At 45.5% G+C, this 21,805-nt stretch overlaps 1 protein-coding gene across 1 annotated transcript; it reads left to right on the top strand.

Annotated features, from left to right (window-relative positions):
- The first annotated feature begins 8,413 nt into the window (after window positions 1–8,413).
- On the top strand, window positions 8,414–17,488 carry LOC141730440 (uncharacterized). Its single transcript, XM_074548203.1, has 2 exons — window positions 8,414–9,280; window positions 15,371–17,488. The coding sequence occupies exon 2, from the start codon at window positions 15,385–15,387 to the stop codon at window positions 16,834–16,836; it is 1,452 nt and encodes a 483-aa protein (XP_074404304.1). The 5' UTR covers window positions 8,414–9,280; window positions 15,371–15,384; the 3' UTR covers window positions 16,837–17,488.
- The last annotated feature ends 4,317 nt before the right edge of the window (window positions 17,489–21,805 follow it).

A 21,805-nucleotide genomic window follows, 5' to 3' on the forward strand; every position in this document is an offset into this window, starting at 1 on the left:
TTTTTCCCTCTGGCATGGTGCAACACCCTGCTTGCTCCATGAGTCAGCACAACTTGAGTCCTTTAGCCCTGTCCTTTGGTCTGGAGAACGCATTCCATGAAAAGTGTTTTAATTCAGTGTATCTGCTGCTGTTGTCAGACACAGCCCATGTGTATGTCCTGCTGGACCATGAAGGGGTTGGCTTGGTGTTTGCCTTCAGGGAGGTCTGATCTAGTTATTCCTGTGCTGAGGTATCCCTTACCCAGTTTTTCAATGAGTTGTTGCATTTTTCAGTTTAAAAAGCCTGAAATTCTTACTTCAGTTTCCTCAATAGAAATTGCATAGAAATAGAACATATTCTGTAAGTAGCATAACTGGCAAAATAAAGTTGGCTTGTTAGAATCTCTGCTAAAGTAAAATGGTGCTAACAAAGCAGAACTTTGTGACAGCTCTAGGATAATGTAACCTTGTGGAGGGCTAAACAGGAAAGAAAAAACTGTAAAATTCCCGTTTTAATACATTATGGTGATTCAAGGTCAAACTATTTTGATTCGGGTCATTTGTTAAAGCAGCACCAACAATGATGATTTACTTTTTACCCTTCAGAATTCTATAGTACTGAAATGCGTTTCTTTACATAAATCTTTCCAAATAAAAAGTGAAACAAGTCTCAAATATCAGTGCCTTGTGGTTTTCAGCTTAGTGTGTGAAGGGGGAAGAAGTCAGCCCAAGAATGAGTTTGTCCAAACAAAGGATGTTGCTTTTCTTGTTGTGTTTTAAATCTATGGAAAATAATTCTGCCTGTGATATGACTTTTTGAAATTGCCTGTATGGTGCAGAATATCCTTTTCTCTTTTCTGCATTTTTTTTCCCTGAAGGAGATAAGTTTTTGTTCTATGCTCAAAGTTATCTTTCTGAATTATGAATATCTATTGTTTACATAGCTCTCTCTTGCTAAAACACACTGATCTGTTGCTGGAATGTTCTAAAATAAACTTCTCCCAACTTGTGTTAATCAGCTTTTCTTCACAATAGGACATTTAGCAATATCACCTAAAAGTTTCAGACAAGCTTTTACACTAAAAATCTCCTGTTCTGAACTACTAATTAGTAATTTTAATGTTTTGTTTGGTTTTTTACCTTATATATTCTATTTGTTGTAGTATGACATGATATTTAACAGAATTATGCAGTTCTAAATGTTTTAAGAAGAGAAAAAAATGTGCATAGCTTCTGTTAAGAAATAATTATTTTATTTCCATATTTGGATCCCTTTGGGAAAATGGGGTGACAAGTATTTCCCAGAAAGCTTGCCCATGGGCCAAGCAGTAAGGTTAGTATAATTCTCACCCCTGGGATCTAGCTGTATGCGCATTTTTAATAATTATGAAATTATTTGAAGTCATGTTCTCAATATGACTTATATGTGCTTAACTATGATCAGGGAAAAAAGGGAAAATATTTAAATTTAAGGGAGCAACCTTACAAAAATGAAATGAAAGCACTTGATTAAAAAAAGGGTAAACATGTGGCTCAAAGCTGATCTCCACTATTCAAGCTGCTTCCTATCTCATCTCCTCTTGTTTAATTTAATTGTAATCATGACTTTCTAATGCAAAGCCCAAAGAGGCACAAATGTAGACACAAGTGATTCTAGACTAGAATGCTCTGGATTCCTTATGTCATTGTTGACTATATATATTTTAGGAAATCTGAGTTTCTTTTTAGTGTTGTGTAAGTAGTTCAGATCTATGTCTACCTGTAAATTCTTTCTCTCTGGTTCTGATGGATTCAGTTGACTTCAAGTTATTTAAACATCAAATTTTAAGTGATGTTCAGTAAAATGTTGGCCCCTGCATATCTTGGTATTGTTGTTTGATGTGTGTGTAAATGCTCAGCTGAGGCTTCTATCTGGATTTTTGTGCAAGTTTATCAGAAAGAATTGAAGGAAGGTTCCAGCTTAAGATTTATTTGGAATAAGGGAAAAAAAGGCAGGGAGACTAAAAATAGCTGCAGCTAATAAATTTCCTTCAGAATGGCTTAATTTTGGTCTGGGAACATGACTTAATCTCATTCTTGATAGCATTGCTCCTGGGAATTCAAAACTTGATGAGAAAGGCATTATCCATAGCTCTCTGGGCCAGAAAGAGGAAAATCTCAGACTCCATCAAAAGGCAATTCTAACGTTTTATAGGAGAGTGCTGTAACAAAAGCAAACTTTGAGGATTAAATTTATATAATTATGGAGTGTAACAATGCAGAACACAGTAATTTCTTTAGCTGCTGACTGTATTGTCTGAGTCTTTGTCATACCAAAGTCCTTTTTTTCCACCTAGCAAAGAACCATTCATGGCAGACATTGAACAAATTGCTGCTTTCACCAGCTTAAAACTTGTGAACTCATTATGTGAAGAAAGTTCTTACTTGAAGAACATGTAAAATTGCTATGTGTATGATTGAGATATATAGTACTTTTCATTTTATAAGTTAGGATTATATTGAATGTTAATTTTGGCTGATGTACAAAGATTTAAATTGCTGAAAGCAGAAGCAGCTCCTCAGTCCTGGAGTGTTTATCTTTGGGAGTCATTATTTCAAAGCTGAGAGTGCCCATCATCAGGATTTCACAAATGGCCACTGTCACTTGGTAACTAAGCATGCCATTAATTGTTTAAATATAATGGCTGACAATACCTTAAAAATGCATGGAAAAATGTACAGTTGTGCTTTAACTGGAAGAAACATTTTACGTTGTGTTCTTTTTTTGAATGACAAAGGGTTTGATATGCCCCAAAGTTTTAATTTTTCAAAGCATTCACAAGTAGAACCACTCCAGAATAAATTTGGTCACTTCGTAAGGAAATTTTAGTTGTGGTTCCTGTTTATCACTTTGAGGTGGAGCTCTTGAGTGGCTCCTAGGTTTTTAGACTGTAATTGTGCTTTTCATTTTTATTTACAATGGAAAAGGCACCAGAATCAACAACTTTATTCAATAGAGTTTGTTTTTTTTCCTCTGGTTGGTGCCCATCGAGGCGCAGACAAACTCTTCCTGAGATAAGTTACTGCTTTGAAATGTGTTTTAGTTTAACAAGACTTGTATTAGCTAGGAATTCTTAAACCTGGTTTTCTTTCTTCAGAGAAATCAAAAATGAAATTGGGGGCAGTTAGTGTAATTATCTCCAGTGTTGGAATTTGTACCATCTTATACCACAGCAACAGAAATGAAAACTAACTTTGCTGGGGGGTGGGTGCAGAAGGCATTTTCAGTGTCCAGCCTTACTTTGTGTCTTAATGAGGGGAGGAGTGCTTCCAGAGCAAGTGATTTTTGTAGACTAATTAGCTGCATTTTATCTTCCTGGTCAAAAACCAGCTTGGTGTCACAATGATGGCATGCACAAACCTCCCTGTGAATAATAGGCATCATTTTAAAAAGTCACAATACACACTCATCTCAACGTGAAGCAAGCAAACAAGCTCCTAATCACAGAAGGGGCTAAAGAGTAATAAAAATCTGACATTGTGCTGTTGGCTGTCTGCATTATTTTTGACTCAGACATGCTGTAATGATCTTTCACATTGTTTTGTTTTCAAGCTATAACAGTTTTATTTTTATAATCCTTGCCCTTGTTCTTATATTCTAGCTAATACTGTGATTTCAGTTAATAGTATATTCACTTATAGTAATTTATTTTTTTTACTCACCTGCCATCTCACAATGTCTAATTGTGCATATTCACAGTGAATTCCCTGAAAAAAATCTTTATTGACTATGAAGAGCTTTCTTTTGTCTAAATAGCAAGCTTCAATCCAGGCTTTGAACTGAAGTTACTGTGAAGTTACCATTGACTGCTCAAACTTGTAACTTTCCCTCAGAAGTTGTTTTGTGAAAGAGCTGATACAGGGCTAGAAGCACCTCAGTCCTATTTATTACTGTGTACTGACTTCCAGCTGCTTTTTCTTCTGCTACTGGTTTAACCATTTTCTCAACTGCCTTAAGAGCCCATGTAGCCATGTAGATGCTTGAATTTGGCTCAGCCTGATGTGACCTTTGTGCATTATTTTGTATTTTGCATGGAATTCTTTGTTTCTTCACTCTTAAAGTCTGGAGACCCCTTACATGCCTTCAGACCTCTTTTGTTGTTTACCTCACAATTCTACATTTCAGGCCTGAGTAACAATTTTAATCACAGAATGGCTTTGGTTGGAAGGGACTTTAGGGATCATCTAATTCCAACCCTTTGCCATGGGGTAGAAATTAATCTGGTGAGGTTTTCTGTGCCAGACTTTTTGCATTGGGAGTGACCTTAAGGAGAATTTCTCCTTTCTGCTCATTCCTTTTGAATTTCATCCTCTGCATTTTTCAGAGTACTAGTGACCTGATAACTGAGAGGTAGCAGGAATTACAAATTTTATTTTGTAACCATTTTCATCACTTTTTCTGTTATAGTCAATTTGTCTGTGACAAACTTATTACTACATGATCCCATTGTCTTGGTCCTTTACCATTGTTCTGATTTTTTTTTTTTTTTTTTTTTTTTTTGTTGGGTGAGGCTCTGTTTTTTTGGTTCATTATTTTGAAGTTTCCCCCTAGTGTCCTGTATGCACCCCTAGGAACATTGCCTTGATATGTTTAATAAGATTCAACACTATGGAGCATGACACAGAACTGGCTCTACATTAGATAATGGGTAAAGATGAATGACAGATGTGGTTTTATAGCTGGTTATGAGGAAGTGAATCTGTTTGTGAGGCTGTGCGGACAATGTGAGTGATGTGACAATGCCAGCACCATCGTGCATGAAGACGATGTGAGTCGTGCTGCCCTGTTGAAAAGCAGGAATTCAGGTTCTGAAGAAAGAACTGAAATTTGTAAGCATGGTGGGTTTGCCAAATGAGGAGATGAGAATAAGATGTCAGCTTTCCTATGCCATTCATAGCAACAGCATCACTTGCTCCTGAATTTAAGTTTTTCCCCCTTCAAAGGACCACTGAAATGTAGTAGCACATTATATTCAAAGTTCAGTCTTGATTTTGATCCTGATCAAAGGGATACACTTCAAGTGTTTTGACATCTATCCTTTTCCCTGACTTTGATCATTTTTGACTGAGGTACAAGTAACCACTTCCACTACCTCTGTTAGCCAAGAATGAAAACATCTTATCTGCAGATAATGGATGCTGCTGCTGCTTGGAGCTTCATTCCCATGGTATTTTAGTGTAAAAGATGTCTGTCTCTCTTTTTGCCAACATTTGTCAGCACTGCTGTGCTGTGTCATGAGGGGGAAAAAGTACTAAAACAGAAAAATCTATTAAATAATAATATGGGGAAAACAGATATGAAGCCATCAGGGGGTGCATTTGAATTCTAGGCAGTACAATGGGAATTAGTCCCTTGAGAGTAATAGACAGTTGAAACAAACAGGCACTTTATTGTTGTAGTATAAAATTTCTGATGATGTGGTATCATTAGACAGATCATTGCAAACTTTTCCTTGTGCCATAAAACAGAGCTGGTGTTTACTGGGGCTGATGTATTCACAATAAACTGTGAAAGAGGAATTTATGGAGGCAGCAGAAGACACTTAAATGTTGTTTTGTGGTGTTGGGTGCTCTAGACAGACTCCAGAAATGGGCAGGAAGTGGTCTCACCAGGGTTCCCCAGATGCCAGAGGAGCCAAGAGGGTTCTAAGCCACCTGTGCTGGGGATGATGCGCTGTTCTCACTGGATTATTTGAGAAGAAAATTCTTGCAGCTGTACCACTATGCTGGCCCCAAAGCTGTAAGGGCTAAGCTGTTACCCAAAATACTTATCTGATCACTTTATGAATTTAGGGGCAGTAAATGCTGTGGAAAGACATTTCTTAGCTTTGTTTTTCCTTTTTTAGTGTGTCTTTGAAAATGCAGAACTGATTTATACGTATTTCTGTTGAGGAATGTGGTGTGTAATGTTAACTGCATTAAAATAGTACCATTTTTTAAGCCATCAAATAACACCTGTTTCATCAGAATTTTTGTTATCTTGCCCTGCATTTCTTCACCTTCCTTGGGCAACATTAAGTTTTGTGAGAAATGATGCTCACTTTTAAAATTTCAAAGGTTTACTAAACCTTAACAGAAATACAACAAAAGACTGAATAAGGAAAAATCACAGCACTGGGAAACTCTGTGACCAGCATCCATGTGCTTGTCCATTTTATTCTCTCCTTTTCACACCCTTGGCCTCTCCCAAAGTCTTGTCAGGCAATGCCTCTGCTGTCCCTTGGTGGAGATCACAAAAGTACTATGGGGAGAACATATAAAAATAACATACTATACATCTATAAAGCTTTGCTTAACGTACACATAATATTCATCTCTTAATTGTAAGACCCAACTATCACATTACTCATTTATAACAAGTTTCTATTAAGAAGCAACTCCTTGAGTAAGGAGCTTGTATTTTTTTTTTTTCAAAGAGATGTAGTGAAGTGTGGAGACAGATTAGTGACAAACTAAGGAATCCCCCACTATTCAAGTTTCAATCCCTATAAGCAATTGCCTTCAGCTGTTCATCTCTGTTTTTGTGGTTGTTGGCCTTCCTCCTGTGCATTTATCCTTTGCCTGCCATCAGCTTTTCCTACCCACTGCCCTCACTTGGTCTCTCTTTTTCCTGATGCAGTCCTGCTCTTCCTCTGAGCTGGATCTCTTGGGAGGGAGATGTTAAGGAGAAAACTTCCTTGCTTACAGTCTAGCTAAAGAGTGGCATTTTAGCTCTTAGGAGGGACAGCAGGGGGAATGAATCACTGTCAATGCAAATGAAAAGTGTCTGGCAAGGCTGGAATAGCTGCCTGGTGCCTGTGCCCCTCTCGTGGTTCACATCTCAGTCCTGCTCCTGCTCCAGCCCATGATGGGAGCTGGAAGAGCCCCCAGTGGATCTGGCTGGGCATGATGCACATAATGCTGGTGAGAGTTCTGTGGGACTGGGGATGTTCTTTTTGTGCTTTGTGGATGGCAGGACTGGAAAAGAAACAAGTGCCAGCAGGTGGTTTTGTTTCCCAAACAGTCCAAGTGTGAAATGTGTGGGCTCCATTTATCATTTCACCTGAGTCTCTATGGAGACTGACCTGGTCATATTTGCCCATTTTGATTTCTTTGTTTTCCTTGACTAAATGTTGCCTGCTGGAGCAAACATTGGTGAATCTGAATTTCTAAGCATGCAAAATGATAGATTGCTTTATTTGTTCAAGAAACTCTTTTGTAGGAATGTTTTAATTGTAATTAATATGGGGAGGGGGGAGAAGGGCTATAGTTTGTTGCCAACATCCTTTGTAAGCAAAAATTGCACTGATGCCAACCATGACAGCAATATATGTGAAAAACAACTTTTGTAATTTTGGAGGACAGCGATTATGTGTTTTATTTTTATGTACAGCTATATTAGAAGTCCATCCTTTGTGTTTTAGAGGATCTTTGTTTTCCAAACTCTAAATCCTGAGATGACTTACCTCAGGTTTACTCCATGACTAGCTAGGTGTAAGAAAGACACAATCAATGTTTGGTAGTTTGAGGACTCCTCAGTACTTTGGCGGATCAGGTGATGTGTGGATATCTGGTGACAGATGGACTTTGTTCACCCTTTACTGAGCAGTTGCCTGGGGGGGGGTTCTTGGCCACGTTGGGATTTCCTTTGCTCCAACCTCCTTGGTGTCACTTCAGCCACCACCATACAGCTGCTTCCTACATGGAGGCAGAGAACAGCACTTTAATACCTTCATTTCTTGTGGTTTCTCCTTTCCTTTCAGAGCCATTGGAGAGAAAACAGAGCATACAATGCTTTCCTTCAACTCTGATTTTTTTGGTATTTGTTAGCAGCTTTCAGTAGCAATACAAACCTGAATGAGCCTGCCTTTGGAAAGGTATCTTGGTGAATACCAAAAATTTTTTCTAGATGCTTTCAGGAGGTAACTAATTTTTTAATTTGTCTCAAAAACTTAAATGCTGTGTTTCTCTGTTTAAACCTATGTGACTTTCTGCAAGATTACATATGTTAAACAGTTTGGCACTTAATAGCTGGAGCTGTTAACTGACACTAAAGTAGAATTTCAGTATCCTTAAATAGCCCAGGGAAGGAGATGCTTTAATTCCTTCCACCTGCAGCATTTTAGTGGCATTTTCTGTTTTGCAGGAGCACTGATCCATTCCTTCAAAGCTGTCTGGGGCAACTTGTGCATGCAAAGGTGAAGGGACGGGCTGTGATGAGTGCCATAAAACTGAGGGCAGCACAGAGAGATGCCTGGAAAATTCCAAGTGCTTGATTAACCCCCCTTTCCATCATTTCTGTGAGGGAGGGAAAGGCAGCTCTTTCAAGCTTGGCTAGGTTTAGAATTAGCTGCTGGCGTGTGTTTTTAAGTTTGCTCCCCCATTTTATGTATCGTATCCCCCATTTTATGTATCGTATCCCCCATTTTATGTATTGTATCCCCCTGTTCTTGTAAATGGTTCCTCCCTCCCCAGTTTTCCCGCCACTGCTCCTCTGGCAGTTGGTTTCCTTAGCAACCCCTGCTTTCAATCAGTTGTGTTATATAATTTCTCCTCCCCTATTCTCCCTTATAAGTAAATGCTTTCTCCTCCCTGGGCTCAGTCAATCACCTCCCTCTCCTCCCAGCATTCGAGAACCTTCTTCTCTCTGGGGATGGTGATAGGCTGTAGTCCCGGGGCCCCTCCCTTACTTTGTATTTATTGGTTACCAAGGTATGTCAGTTATGTTCAGCGCCTCCCTTTGAGTTTCCCTATTGGTTAGCTGGGCTCCCCTCCCTTCTCCTCCCCTTCCCTTTAAAACCCGGTTTCTGCCCCTATTCGGGGCCATTTGGCTGTGGGTGTTTCCACCATCTGTTGGTCACCTTCTTCAATAAACCGACGTTTTCACCCCCAGCAAGTGGTCGCCTCCTGTCTCGTCCACAGCGTGCAAGTCCGAGCTTGCATCCAGCCCAGCCTGAGGCCAAGACGCCGAGGGGGGCTGGCTCTCCTATGCGTAGGGGCGTTGGCCTTCTCACCCCTGCTGCTAGCCGGACCTAGGGCCTTCGTACGCCCTCGCGCAGTGTGGCGCCCAACGTGGGGCCTGCAGAGGTGGACAGCTGACCACTGACCGGACCCCTCGGAATTGGACTTTTTGTTCTTGTGGACGCCGCACTACCCCAGGTGGTAGCAGGCCCTGTTGTAGGGGCAGCGCTCCCTGGGGATCGGGACTCCTCGCGCCCAGAGAGGACGACCCCGGAGACGAGGACCCCTGCCTGATTTTTCGTTTGCTGCTGCCACCGGACTGGTAAGTTCGGGCCCCGCTTTGGGGACTTATCCGACTTCCCCCCTGCCTTTTTAGCATTTCCCTAGGGGTACATGCCCTGCTTTGGGGACCTACCCTCCACCCTCTTTCCTTGAGGTTTTCCTCATCCCCATGTCTTTTTTATTTTATCTTTCCCGTGGGGCCGGTATCCCCAGACTTGGGGCCCGGACCCACCACCCAAATTCCTTTTTCCCTTTGCTGAAACCCCAGACTTGGGGACAGTGGGGGGAGCAGGGGCTGGTGGCAAGCAGCTTGTTGTTTTAGTTTCTGTTATTTTCAGGCGGGTGGTTGTACCACCAGAGGATTTTCCCCCTTTCTAGTAGCAGCGGTTCCTGCACTCGAAAGGTGCCATGGGTGCTGGCTTGGGAAAATCCCAAAAGGAGGTTTATTATGTAGTTAAAGGTTTGTTGCTTGGGGGAGGTCAGAAGGCCCCCAAGCAGGAGTTAAAATTTTTAGTTAAGTGGGTCTTTTCGAAGTTCCCCGAGGTCTCCCCGGAACTTGCAAAGCAGCCACGGTTTTGGACAGCTGTTTTAGCAAAATTAGAAGAAGCCGTAAACTCCGGGGAGACAAAATTGGCGACCGTGGCATTTTGGGCGGGCAGAGTGCTTGCGACGCTCCGCTCGTCAGGGGAACCGAAGAAAAGCCCTGCACGTTTTGGTTTGTCCCCCCATTCCCCTCGTTCAGTTGCCCTTACCCCTCAACCCTTTCCCTCTTCCCACAGGCAGGAGCCCTCGAGGGGGATTTTGAAGGCCGATAAGAGGCAGGGGGTCCATCCTGCCCCTGCTCCCCCTCGACCTGCTCGGCCTCCCCCTTCGAGGAGCCCTGGCCAGGCTCCTCTTCTATCTTCACCCTCTACCCCAGTCCCCAAGTCCCCAGTTGTAAAGCCCAAGGTTGTACAGTTTGTTGATGAAGTCCCACAAAATGGCTCCTCGGGAGCCCAAGATGGCGGCGACCACACGGTCGTTCCCGCCAGGGCTCCTTCTTCCCCAGTTAACCCTTTCCTCCCTTGTGCCAACCCTTTCCTCCCCCCCGAACCCCACCTCCTTTTCGGTTACCCCTCCCTCATATCCTCCCTCTGCCCCACCATCAGCTCCTCCCCAAACTCCTCCCCCGGTTCAGCCCCCCATTCGCTCCTCCCCCGCTCCGCCTTCGTATTTCCCTCTGCCTCCGAACGTCACCCAGGAGCCGGAGAGGGGTGGTTGGCCACGCCCACTCCCTCACCTTGCGTCATTGCCGGACCCCGCCTCAACCTCCTCCAGTTCCGGTTCCCACGCTCCTCCTTCCGGTTCCCACGCTTTGTGTTCCGGGGGGGGGGAGTGGATTACCGGAAGCCGGGGCAGGCGCTCTTGTTGGAAGCCGCTCCGATCACCTACCACCTGAGTGGGGACAGGGGCCCTCAGGCCCAGTGGGTGCCTTTAGCACAGGCCCGGATTAAGGAACTGTGCAAGGCGCAGAAGGACTACTCCCGGGGGTCAGAATACTTCCGGGGTATGCTCCGCAATGCCCTTGCGCAGGGAGATCTGGTGCCGGCTGATCTGAGGCCCCTCTTCTCCAGCCTTGTTAGGCCCATGGAATTTAGGGTCTGGGTGGGGGAATGGAGGAGGGAGATATTGGAGGTCCTCCCAAATATTTGGGGGAATCCTGCAATGTCCCATGACGCGGATGGTCTGGTAATCACCCAAGAACATCTTTTGGGTGAGGGGCAGTGGGCAGAGGGGGCAGCACAGGCTAAGGCCTTATTCCCCTCCCAGCTTGTAGAGACCGCCTGGGCAGCTGAGCGGGCCTTCTTCAAGCTGGAGGTGGTGACCTCCCAATGGGAGGATGATGAGGTCCGGCAAGGAGCGCAGGAGCCATACATGGCCTTTATCGAGCGCCTCTACCGATACGTGGAGGCGCAGGCGCTCGGGGATGATGACAGGGAGAGGATGCTTCAGCGGATGGCGTACAGCAACGCCAATGCTGAATGCCGCAAGGCAATTAAAACTCTCCCTCGAAGTCCCCGGCCCACGATAGAGGCCATGATCGAGGTCGTGGTGCGTCAGGTCTCCCTGGCATCACGGCCTAAGAGAACATCTGTGGCTTTTGCGGAATGCCCCGAGCCGGATTTCATGGAGGCAGAAGCTGCCCCCGTTGCCGGGCCCCCAACACCTGGGTCCGGCAGAAGAACACCAGCCACCCACCCCTGCCATCTCTGTGGCAAAGTCGGGCATTGGACGCCCCAGTGCCCGATGCGCCAGGACTATCTGGAATACCGGTGGAAGCGGGAGAGGGAGGAGAGTCAAAATCAAAAAAACTAAACTCAGAGCGCAGCCCCTCCCTGCGCGTGGACAAAAATGAGGCGGGCTGTTCATCATCAAGCGGGGAGGGAGGAGACGGGAGAGAACCGCCGACTTTTGCCTTGCCGGATTTGACAAGCTTATCGGATGTGACTTTATCCACCTGTGGTGCTGTACCTGCCGTTAACACCATGTCCTCTGCTTCTCCATACAGGCTGCAGCTGACTAGGGACCTTTATCTCCCTAGCAGTAACATCCAGCTGATGTCTGTCGACCTGCAACACCCGGGTCGCTGGAGGAAACTTGGACGTTGCAGGTGGACTGTTGTCGGAGACACAAAGCACACACCGCGAGACATCCACATCGTCCCGGGTTTGGTAACTACCGACCGGGACCGTTTCGCGGTAGGGCTGTACTGTGTCCGGCCCCCACTCTCCCTCCCCAAGGGACAGGTCATTGCCCAGGCCATTCCGGTGCCTGATGAGGAGCATCGGACAAAATCGACGGAGAAGACTTCGCCTCCGACAGTGGCCTGGGCACAGTTGGTGGGGAGGGAGAAGCCCCGCCTGACATGTCAACTTTCGTTAGGCGGGGACAAAAAGATCGTGAGGGGTCTTTTGGACACTGGTGCAGATGTGACGATCATTCCCTCTCGGGAATGGCCGTCACATTGGGGCTTGCAAAGCGCTGCGGGCACGATCTCTGGTGTTGGGGGCCTACAATTGGCTAACCAATCTAAGAGCATTGTACAAATTAAGGGGCCTGACGGGCAATTGGCTTCTATACGCCCGTTTGTTTTAGATTACACAGAGCCTCTCTGGGGAAGAGACCTATTGGCCCAGTGGGGAGCCAAAATTGACCTCCCGAAGGCTCCCCAGGTTTTTCGGGCAGTGGCCACTGAGGAGCGCCGGACCTGGAAGCTGAATTGGCTTTCAGATAAACCAGTACAGGTCAAGCAGTGGTCACTTAATAAGCAAAAATTAAAGGCGCTCAACGTTCAGGAGCAGCTATTGAAAGGCAACCTGGAGGAGACCATGTCACCTTGGAACTCCCCAGTGTTTGTCATCAAAAAGCCCAACAAGGACAAGTGGCGGCTCCTGACCGACCTCCGCCAAATTAACAAATTAATTATTGACATGGGTCCTCTTCAGCCAGGGATGCCCTCCCCAGCAATGCTCCCCCAAAATTGGGAATTGGCTGTAATCGATATAAAAGATTGCTTTTTTTCAAATTCCCCTTCACCCAGACGATGCCCCATGCTTTGCGTTCACAGTTCCGTCCATCAACTGTGAGTCCCCAGCCAAGCGCTACCATTGGCGGGTATTACCGCAGGGCATGAAGAACAGCCCTGTGATCTGCCAATGGTATGTCGCTTCGCTGCTGTCACCCATCCGTACAGCCCTCGGGGATGCCGTCATTGTCCACCATTATATGGACGACATCCTCGTGTGTGCGCCCAACCACAGTCTGCTTGCCCATGCGCTTGACCTGACAACTGATGTGTTGGTTGCTGCAGGGTTCGAGCTCCAGGAGGACAAAATTCAGCGGATGCCACCTTGGAAATACCTGGGCCTCGAAATTACAAAGCGGACCATTGTTCCGCAAAAATTGGCTATCCGGACAAAAGTCCAGACCCTAGCAGATGTCCATCAACTCTGTGGGTCTTTGAATTGGGTGAGACCCTGGCTGGGCATTCCAACCGAAGACCTAGCCCCCCCTTTTCAATTTGTTGAAAGGGGGAGAGGGGCTTAGTTCCCCTAGGGTTCTCACTCCAGAGGCGGAGGTGGCCTTGGAGAGAGTACAGAAAACTATTTCGGCCAGGCAGGCCCACCGATACCATCCGGGCCTGCCCTTCAAATTTATAGTGCTGGGAAAACTGCCACACCTTCATGGCATGATACACCAGTGGGATGACAGTCCAAAGGACCAAGGCTCTGGAGAGCAGCTATTAATCATAGAGTGGGTCTTCCTGAGCCACCATCGGTCCAAAAGAATGACACGGCCACAAGAGTTGGTAGCCGAACTGATCCTCAAAGCGAGATCGAGGATCAGGGAGCTTGCAGGGTGTGATTTCTCATGCATACACATCCCAATTGAATTGGAATCGGGCCAACTTAAATTAAAGACCTTTGAAGAGCTGCTGCAAACTAATGAATACCTTCAGTTTGCACTGGATAGCTACACTGGGCGCATCGCAGTAGATCGGCCGGCCCATAAATTATTTAATTCGGAGTTTAAATTATCACTAAAGAAGGCTCAGAGCAGAGAGCCACTGGACGCTGTGACAGTTTTTACCGACGCGTCTGGAGCATCCCACAAGTCAGTCATGACTTGGAAGGATCCTCTGACTCAGCAGTGGGAGACTGATGTTGTTGTTGTGGAGGGCTCTCCACAAGTTGCTGAGTTAGACGCAGTCGTCAGAGCATTCCAGAGATTCCCTGGACCCTTCAATTTGGTTACAGATTCTGCGTATGTTGCAGGTGTAGTGTCACGAGCTGAATCCGCAGTTCTTCAAGAGGTCACCAACAAAAGATGATTTGAATTGTTAAATAGGCTCGTCGAGTTGGTCTCCCACCGCGAGCATCCATTTTATGTTATGCATGTGAGATCACACACAGACCTGCCCGGGTTCATTGCGGAAGGCAACTGTCGTGCCGATACTTTGGCCGCGGCTGCTGTTTCGCAGGCCCCATTCCCAGATGTGTTTGGTCAGGCTAAGATCAGCCACCAACTGTTCCATCAAAATGCGCCTGGCCTGGTTCGTCAATTCAATCTGACGCAGGAGCAGGCCAAGGCGATCGTGGCCACATGTCCCCATTGCCAGTGAGACCAGATGCCTACTGTGACCTCGGGAGCTAACCCCCGTGGTCTGGCAAGCTGCGAGGTGTGGCAGATGGACGTAACACACATCCCATCTTTCGGCCGATTGTGTTACGTCCATGTCTCAGTAGATACCTTCTCCGGGGCGATCTATGCTTCTGCCCACACAGGTGAAAAGGCAGTGGATGTTCAGAAGCATCTGCTTCAAGCATTCACTGTCTTGGGCATCCCTAGGGCCCTAAAGACAGACAATGGCCCTGCGTATACTTCCAAGGAGCTGCGGAGCTTCCTGCAGCAATGGGGAATAGTGCATAAAACCGGCATCCCCTATTCCCCGACAGGCCAAGCCATGGTGGAAAGGGCCCACCAGAGCCTCAAGAAGATCCTGTCCCGGCAACAACCGGCGATGAAGGTGGAGGCCCCCCACGTCCGGCTGTCAAGAGCGTTGTACACGCTCAACTTCCTGAATTGTTCTTTTGACAGCCAAAATCATCCAGTAGTCCGACATTTCGGCAGTCACCAGCCACTGCAGCCTAAAGCCAGGCCACCAGTTCTTGTAAAAGATCCAGAGACCTGGCGGACGGAGGGCCCCTTTGACCTGGTGACCTGGGGGAGGGGATATGCCTGCGTATCCACTCCCTCGAGTCCCAGGTGGGTACCATCCAAGTGGGTCAGGCCCTTCGTCCCAAAGCAAAGGACCAAGAAGGAAGCAGTACCACAGGTCCGGCAGGCATGTTGGCGTCGGCGGAGGAAACTGTTCCATCAGCCTTCCTTATTCTCTCCTAATCTCCCCCCAGTTTCTGAGGAACCTTCCCCTCCGGCTTCTCCTCCACCCCTTGACCTTTTACGTTATGTCTCCTCCCATTCGCCCCTAGCGCCAACTTTCACCCCCCGTATGTTCTATTTAAGTTGGTTGTTTGGGGAGGAACCATATTTGTGAATTCGATATGCTTTTACGGCTCTCCTTTTGTTTCAGTTGCATCTCCCCGAATGGCCCCCGCCTTGACATCGCTGGCTCCCAACCCGGGCACGCTTCTGATGGTGCTGACGACCTGCGGGCTCCTTCTACCGCCTACGGAGCCGTGGGTCATCCCCCAGCCAAAAGTCAACGTCTGGCGTGCCTTGGCTCAATCGTTAGGACAAGACAGCATTTGCCTCGACACCGGCGCAGCAGAGGACCCAATGTCGTCCTGCCTTGTGGGGATCCCTTTCTCTCCCGGCGAATTCCCCTCTGCCTTCAAGTCTGCCTTCTCCCCCATTCTGGCCCGGAGCCTTACTCTCCTCCCCGGCTTTGAACCCAGTAACGCCTGGAGAGACGGAGTGGCGAGGCTGGATCCTGTGCCCTCCGAGCCCACAGAATTACATTTACTCGGTTCCGCCAATTCTGCTATTTGCTTTCAGTTTGATTATACACTTACCCCCATAGAGAAGGGCACTGAGGTGGTCCTGCAAACAAAGAAAGAATATCAAGCTGACCAGTGGTGTAGGGCCGTTCTGAAGATCGTCGGCCCTACCACCACCAAGCGGACCCCTTATGCCCTTCCAAGGGGGGTGTTTTTGATTTGTGGCGACCGAGCGTGGGCAGGCATCCCCTCTGGTCTGGTCAGAGGGCCGTGCACCTTTGGCCGGCTGACGCTGTTTACCCCCAATGTCACCCAAATTATCAATTGGAAAAAGACCAACATCACATCCGAATTGGCTAGATCCAAAAGAGATCTTAAAGATCTCACCGAGGACTGTGATGATGAAATTACTCATTGGTCACATTCAAAGTCTGTCGCTTTTACCATCTTGTTGCCTTGGGTATCGGTAGCTAAATCTCTAGGTGAATTGGGCCGCCTAGAGTGTTGGGTGGCTAAACAAGCCAATCTTACCTCAGCCGCACTATACGACCTCCTTACAGACGAGGAAATTACAAGGAAGGCGACGCTCCAAAACAGAGCAGCAATAGATTTTCTATTGCTGCTTCATCACCATCACTGTGAGGAGTTTGAGGGCCTCTGCTGTCTGAATCTGTCCTCAAGAGCCGAGGACGCCAGACACTCCATCAAAAGACTCCAAGACCTCGTCCATCAGGTCAAACAGGAGACATCGGACTGGCTGGGAGACATTTTCAAGGGTTGGGGCCTCAGCGGGTGGGCCGGCTCAGTCTTAGAATCAGTTTGTAAAGTGGTTCTAAGTTTGATTGTATTTTTAGTTTTGTTCACGCTAGTCCGTGGTTTGGTCCAAAGACTGATAGACAGAGCGACATCAAGGACTGTCAATCATGCCACACTTCCTCTGGAAGAGCACTTCGAGCTGGAAGACCTCTCCTCAGAGGCCGAGGGAGCTGCAGACGAGGAGGGGTCAATTGAGCCGACTCAAGAACATCTGTGGACTGGCGAACTCCAGCTCGAAGAAAGTGAGGATTGGCAAGACCAGCCGCGGGCATCTTCTTTTTGAATTGCATGGCATTTTAGTTTTCTTTATTTTATTTGTTAAGAAACGGGGAGATGTTGTGGTGTGTTTTTAAGTTTGCTCCCCCATTTTATGTATTGTATCCCCCATTTTATGTATTGTATCCCCCTGTTCTTGTAAATGGTTCCTCCCTCCCCAGTTTTCCCGCCACTGCTCCTCTGGCAGTTGGTTTCCTTAGAAACCCCTGCTTTCAATCAGTTGTGTTATATAATTCCTCCTCCCCTATTCTCCCTTATAAGTAAATGCTTTCTCCTCCCTGGGCTCAGTCAATCACCTCCCTCTCCTCCCAGCATTCGAGAACCTTCTTCTCTCTGGGGATGGTGATAGGCTGTAGTCCCGGGGCCCCTCCCTTACTTTGTATTTATTGGTTACCAAGGTATGTCAGTTATGTTCAGCGCCTCCCTTTGAGTTTCCCTATTGGTTAGCTGGGCTCCCCTCCCTTCTCCTCCCCTTCCCTTTAAAACCCGGTTTCTGCCCCTATTCGGGGCCATTTGGCTGTGGGTGTTTCCACCATCTGTTGGTCACCTTCTTCAATAAACCGACGTTTTCACCCCCAGCAAGTGGTCGCCTCCTGTCTCGTCCACAGCGTGCAAGTCCGAGCTTGCATCCAGCCCAGCCTGAGGCCAAGACACCGAGGGGGGCTGGCTCTCCTATGCGTAGGGGCGTTGGCCTTCTCACCCCTGCTGCTAGCTGGACCTAGGGCCTTCGTACGCCCTCGCGCAGCACACCTTCATGGTACTGCTGCTGGCTTTTAGGGGCTGCAGCTCCTGAGCAGCCAGGCTGTTCCCATGTGCAGAAGGCCATTATTTCATCTCACCTTTACAGATATATTGCTTTGACTTTGGCAGCTAGAGGAAAGTCTCAATGTTGCCTCTAATTAGTAGTTTTTGTTGTTGTTCTTGTTTTCTCTAGTAAAACTTGTTTAATGTCGTCTATAATTTGAGTACCTCCATGTTGTTGCTGAAGAAGTGGAAGTTGGAGGGAGAGGTGTATTTGATTCTTGTACATTTTATTTTGCTTTTATAAGCAAGAAATTTATGAAAAAAAAAATCTTTCTATCTTCTTCTCAATGTATATAAGAAAACATTAAGCTTTTGGAAAATGTGACTGTTACGCATCTAAACATAGTGAGGATGTAGCTTGGGAGGCTGAAGGTTTTTCTAAGTGTTTTTATAAGCGTTTCTCAGTTTTGCAAAATAGCAGTAAAATGAGCTTGTTTATGTTGGTGTGTGAAGCATTTGATCACCTTTATTCATAATAAGAAGATTTCCACGCACTTGGCATTTCAGTGTCTCTGAAGGAGGTGGGGCACGTTCCAAAATATTTTTGAGGAAAGTGTAGCAAAAAAAAAAATCTCCTTTCCCAACTCTTTCATAGCTATCAAAATTTTCAGTTTAAGGATGATGACTTGGACGCTTGGATCCCTCCTGAAAAGGGGAAGGGAACCTATTAAGGTCCACAAGCTGTTGCTAACCTCCACCTGTTATGTTCCATTCCCTTTCCCACAAAATGAAATTGCTTCATAAAATGCGGAGTTTTGCTGCCAGAGCTGTTCAGATATCAGCTCAGTGAGGCTCTCACACACAGGTGATGGTTATTCCCTGAGATCTGTGATGGCTCCTTTCTGCCAGAATGCACTGCAAGCACAAATTCTGCCCTGCTCCTGCACCTTGAGCTCACGGGCATCACTGCTTTGCCAGCAGTAGCTTTGTGCAGAGGACAAAATCCTGGTTTTGCTGACTGAAGTCAGAGTTACATGCTCAACATCTAGTAGAGGGGATTAATTTTGTGTTTTAAGATCCCTCAGTTTGGGTTTCACTATGGCAAAAAGATTTGCTCATCCCTTGTTCTCCATTTACAGCTCGCATCCTTTATGTTACAAAATGAGTCAACAATTTTCTGCATCTTTTGGAACAACATAAAGACAGGTTGTAAAGAAAAATTTCTGTTAATGAAAGCAGACTTAAAAGTCTCTGAAGGGGTTTATTTCTGTGATACTTAGCCTGTCCTGAACTGCAGAAAGCAGAAACCTTTTTTAAAGTTTATTATCCTGAATATTTCTGTTAATAAAATAAAATAAGTATCTAAACCCATAAGCAATATTATAGTTCTGCCAAGCTTTTAAAGGTATATCTTGCTAAACATAGTGAAGGAAATGGTTCAGGTTCCCTTCTGTCCATTTTACTGGAGTGCTGGCTGCTGTTTGAAGAGGTAACCTGAAGTTAGATTTGAAGGTGGGAGATGAAAGCAGGGACTGAATAAAGCCCCAGCTGTGCCATCTATGCAGTATTCCTCAGTGTTCTTGGGTGGATGCTTGAAAATCCAGCCTGTTGCACATAACTGTTGAAATGGGCCCATGAAATAACATTTCAGTAGGAGTAAGGACCATGTTGTGTGCTCAGGTTTGTGCATGTGCTGCTCAGGCTGATGCATTTCCCATGGGAGCACACAGGGGCGAGCGTCCTGAAGAAAAAAGGGAATTTGCAATATTGCCATGCTCAGTGTTCTCCTGTTAGGTGCTCACAAGAGAAGCAGTATTTCCCAGAGTGGCATGTCACACTCAGATCTGTACCATGTACTTTAAATTTGTTAATTATAGATCCTGTGACACATTACAGCTGCTGCAGTCATTTCTTGCAGTTGTCTACTTTGCATTGTTGGGGAAAGTTTTTTGCCCTTTCACACAGAGCTGGCTGTTGGTTTTGCATACAAAAAAACTTACCTACTTCAACAGGAAATCTGCTTTTCTTAAATTACTCTTCCTGCCATTACAACAGGTCTTGAACTGTACCAGGCTCAATCCCAAATATAACTTCATGTTTGCTTTAAAGGCAGGAAAGATCTAAAGGAGTAATGTTAGATGTTCTATTTAAGTGGGTTAAGGATCTTCATCTCTTCCAGAAACACCATACTGATCCCTTTATCTTGCTTTTATGTTTTTTGATGGCTTATACTCTAATATTGCTGTGCTGTAACTGAAAAGATAGAGAACCTAAAATGTCAAGGAGTTGATGAAATATTCTTAAAAAGTATTTTTAGAAGGGTATTTGACCACTTCTGCCGTTCTAAGGAGAGATGTTGGAAAAACTATTCTGTGACTGAGCAGAGCAAAATACTGTACGTTTTTTTTGTGTAGATTGTCACCTGTTAGTGTGTCTGGTTGCATGCAATGTGTTGTTAATTCACATGGGGTTTTTCAGTGGGGCTAGGCTTTTTTTTTTTTTCCTGAGTGCTTCCTGACCTATCACTGAGTAATTTACTAAAGCTGGGCTATTTTGAAAGAAAAATCACTTTGTTTTAGCTGGACTTTTTTTTCTTTTTTCCTTTTATTAGTGGTTGATGTGGTAGCTCACAGGGAATAGGAGGACCTGAGCTCTGTATTGACTAGAAATGTTGATAAATAATTCCTTCACCAGCTGAGTGAACTTCAGGGAGGTACTTCAGGAAAGCTTCTACTGGTACAGGTAGAAGCTGCAGTTAGATCTCTCGGCAATGCCAGTGAAAACATAAATTGGAAAAGAAGGATGATAAGGAAAGAATATGATCCCATTTTTTTTCTCTAGAATTAAAACACACTCGCCAGAGCATCAATACTTTCCAATGGTTTTTCACCGTTGCCATTGCCACCAGTGGGAGATTTGCTGCTGGGTCCGCAAAGTTCAGATTTGTCTGTTTTGGGTTTTGATTTGGTGGGGTTTTTTCCATTTGTACTTTGAGACAAAGATGTCACTGGAAAGGGACCCATTTATGATCTCCCTTCAGAGGAGCTGAGGTCCATCAGGGTTGGTACACTGAGGTTTCACAGGTGCAGAGCACACAGTCTAGAGCCAAAGCACCTCATGGGCTGTACAGCTGAGCCTGGCTCTGTCCTCTCCTGCCCAAGAACCATTGCTCTACAGCTAACTCAAGTACTTTTTTTAGGCCTAGCCAGATAAAACCAGTTCTCTTCTATTTTGAATGCAAGAATTTGACTGCTTCCCCAAGCTGGCAGATATTTCTGTACTTTACCACAGAGCTGTCAAGGTGGAAGGAAGGCATTTTGTTGTTGTGGTTTGATAGTCTGCATTCTGTCCCTGGTGTAGGAAAGAAGGGCTGCTGGAGGTCAGAGGCAAGTGAATTAGCAAGAGATGCTAAAATGGCATTGAAAACAGAATGAAAATATGCTGTCTTTTGGCATAAAGTCAGTCAGTCCAGATTTTACAGGGTTCAAAGAAATGTTTAGAGATCAGCAACTTCTTTTTCTTAAAGTAATTATTTCCAGCAATATTGAGAGACCTTGTAGTCCTGACATGGTTGGGAAAAAAAATAATTATCTGAATACTGAGAAAATACACCGGCATCTTCTAGCACACCCCTACAAGATTTTGCTCAATTATAATAAGGTAAAATCCTCAGGTCAAGAATAGCTTTGCAAAGCATTAAGCTAAACACATATGTATTTGCCTGGTTTTGACTGTAGGATTAGTGATTTCTTTCTTTGTGAAACTCTACACTGAGCTCTTAATTAGGCTTACCAGGCACAAGTGCACTTCAGGTGATCCAGAGGACCTTTAAAGGGCCTGCAGCAGATGGTGCAAAGTCTGTATTCTGTGCAATATTCTGCTGTTTTGTCTGTTAAATAAGTATCTAATTACTCCCAGGCTTATCTTATTTCAGCACGGTGTCACTGAATGCCTTACATGGCTGTGGGTGAGGTAATCCGCTGCCAATCCGATAAGCTTGCAGCTTGACTTTTGGGGAAGTTACCTTGCACCTGATGAGAATTTTCTTTCAAGCACACAAGAGCATCTTCCAGTACTTTTCCAGAGGCTCTTAACAAGATCAGTCACTGCCTTTCCCACCTAGCTTTTCTTTAGCTGCTCTAAATAAATTACTGTGACAAATTTGGAGTGGTTTTTTCCTTAAAGTTTCTTTCTTGGGGGCCAAAAGGTTTTTTATTTGTGATGTTTTGCTT

This window comes from Zonotrichia albicollis, chromosome 10, assembly GCF_047830755.1.
Source record: "Zonotrichia albicollis isolate bZonAlb1 chromosome 10, bZonAlb1.hap1, whole genome shotgun sequence".
Classification (NCBI taxonomy): domain Eukaryota; kingdom Metazoa; phylum Chordata; class Aves; order Passeriformes; family Passerellidae; genus Zonotrichia; species Zonotrichia albicollis.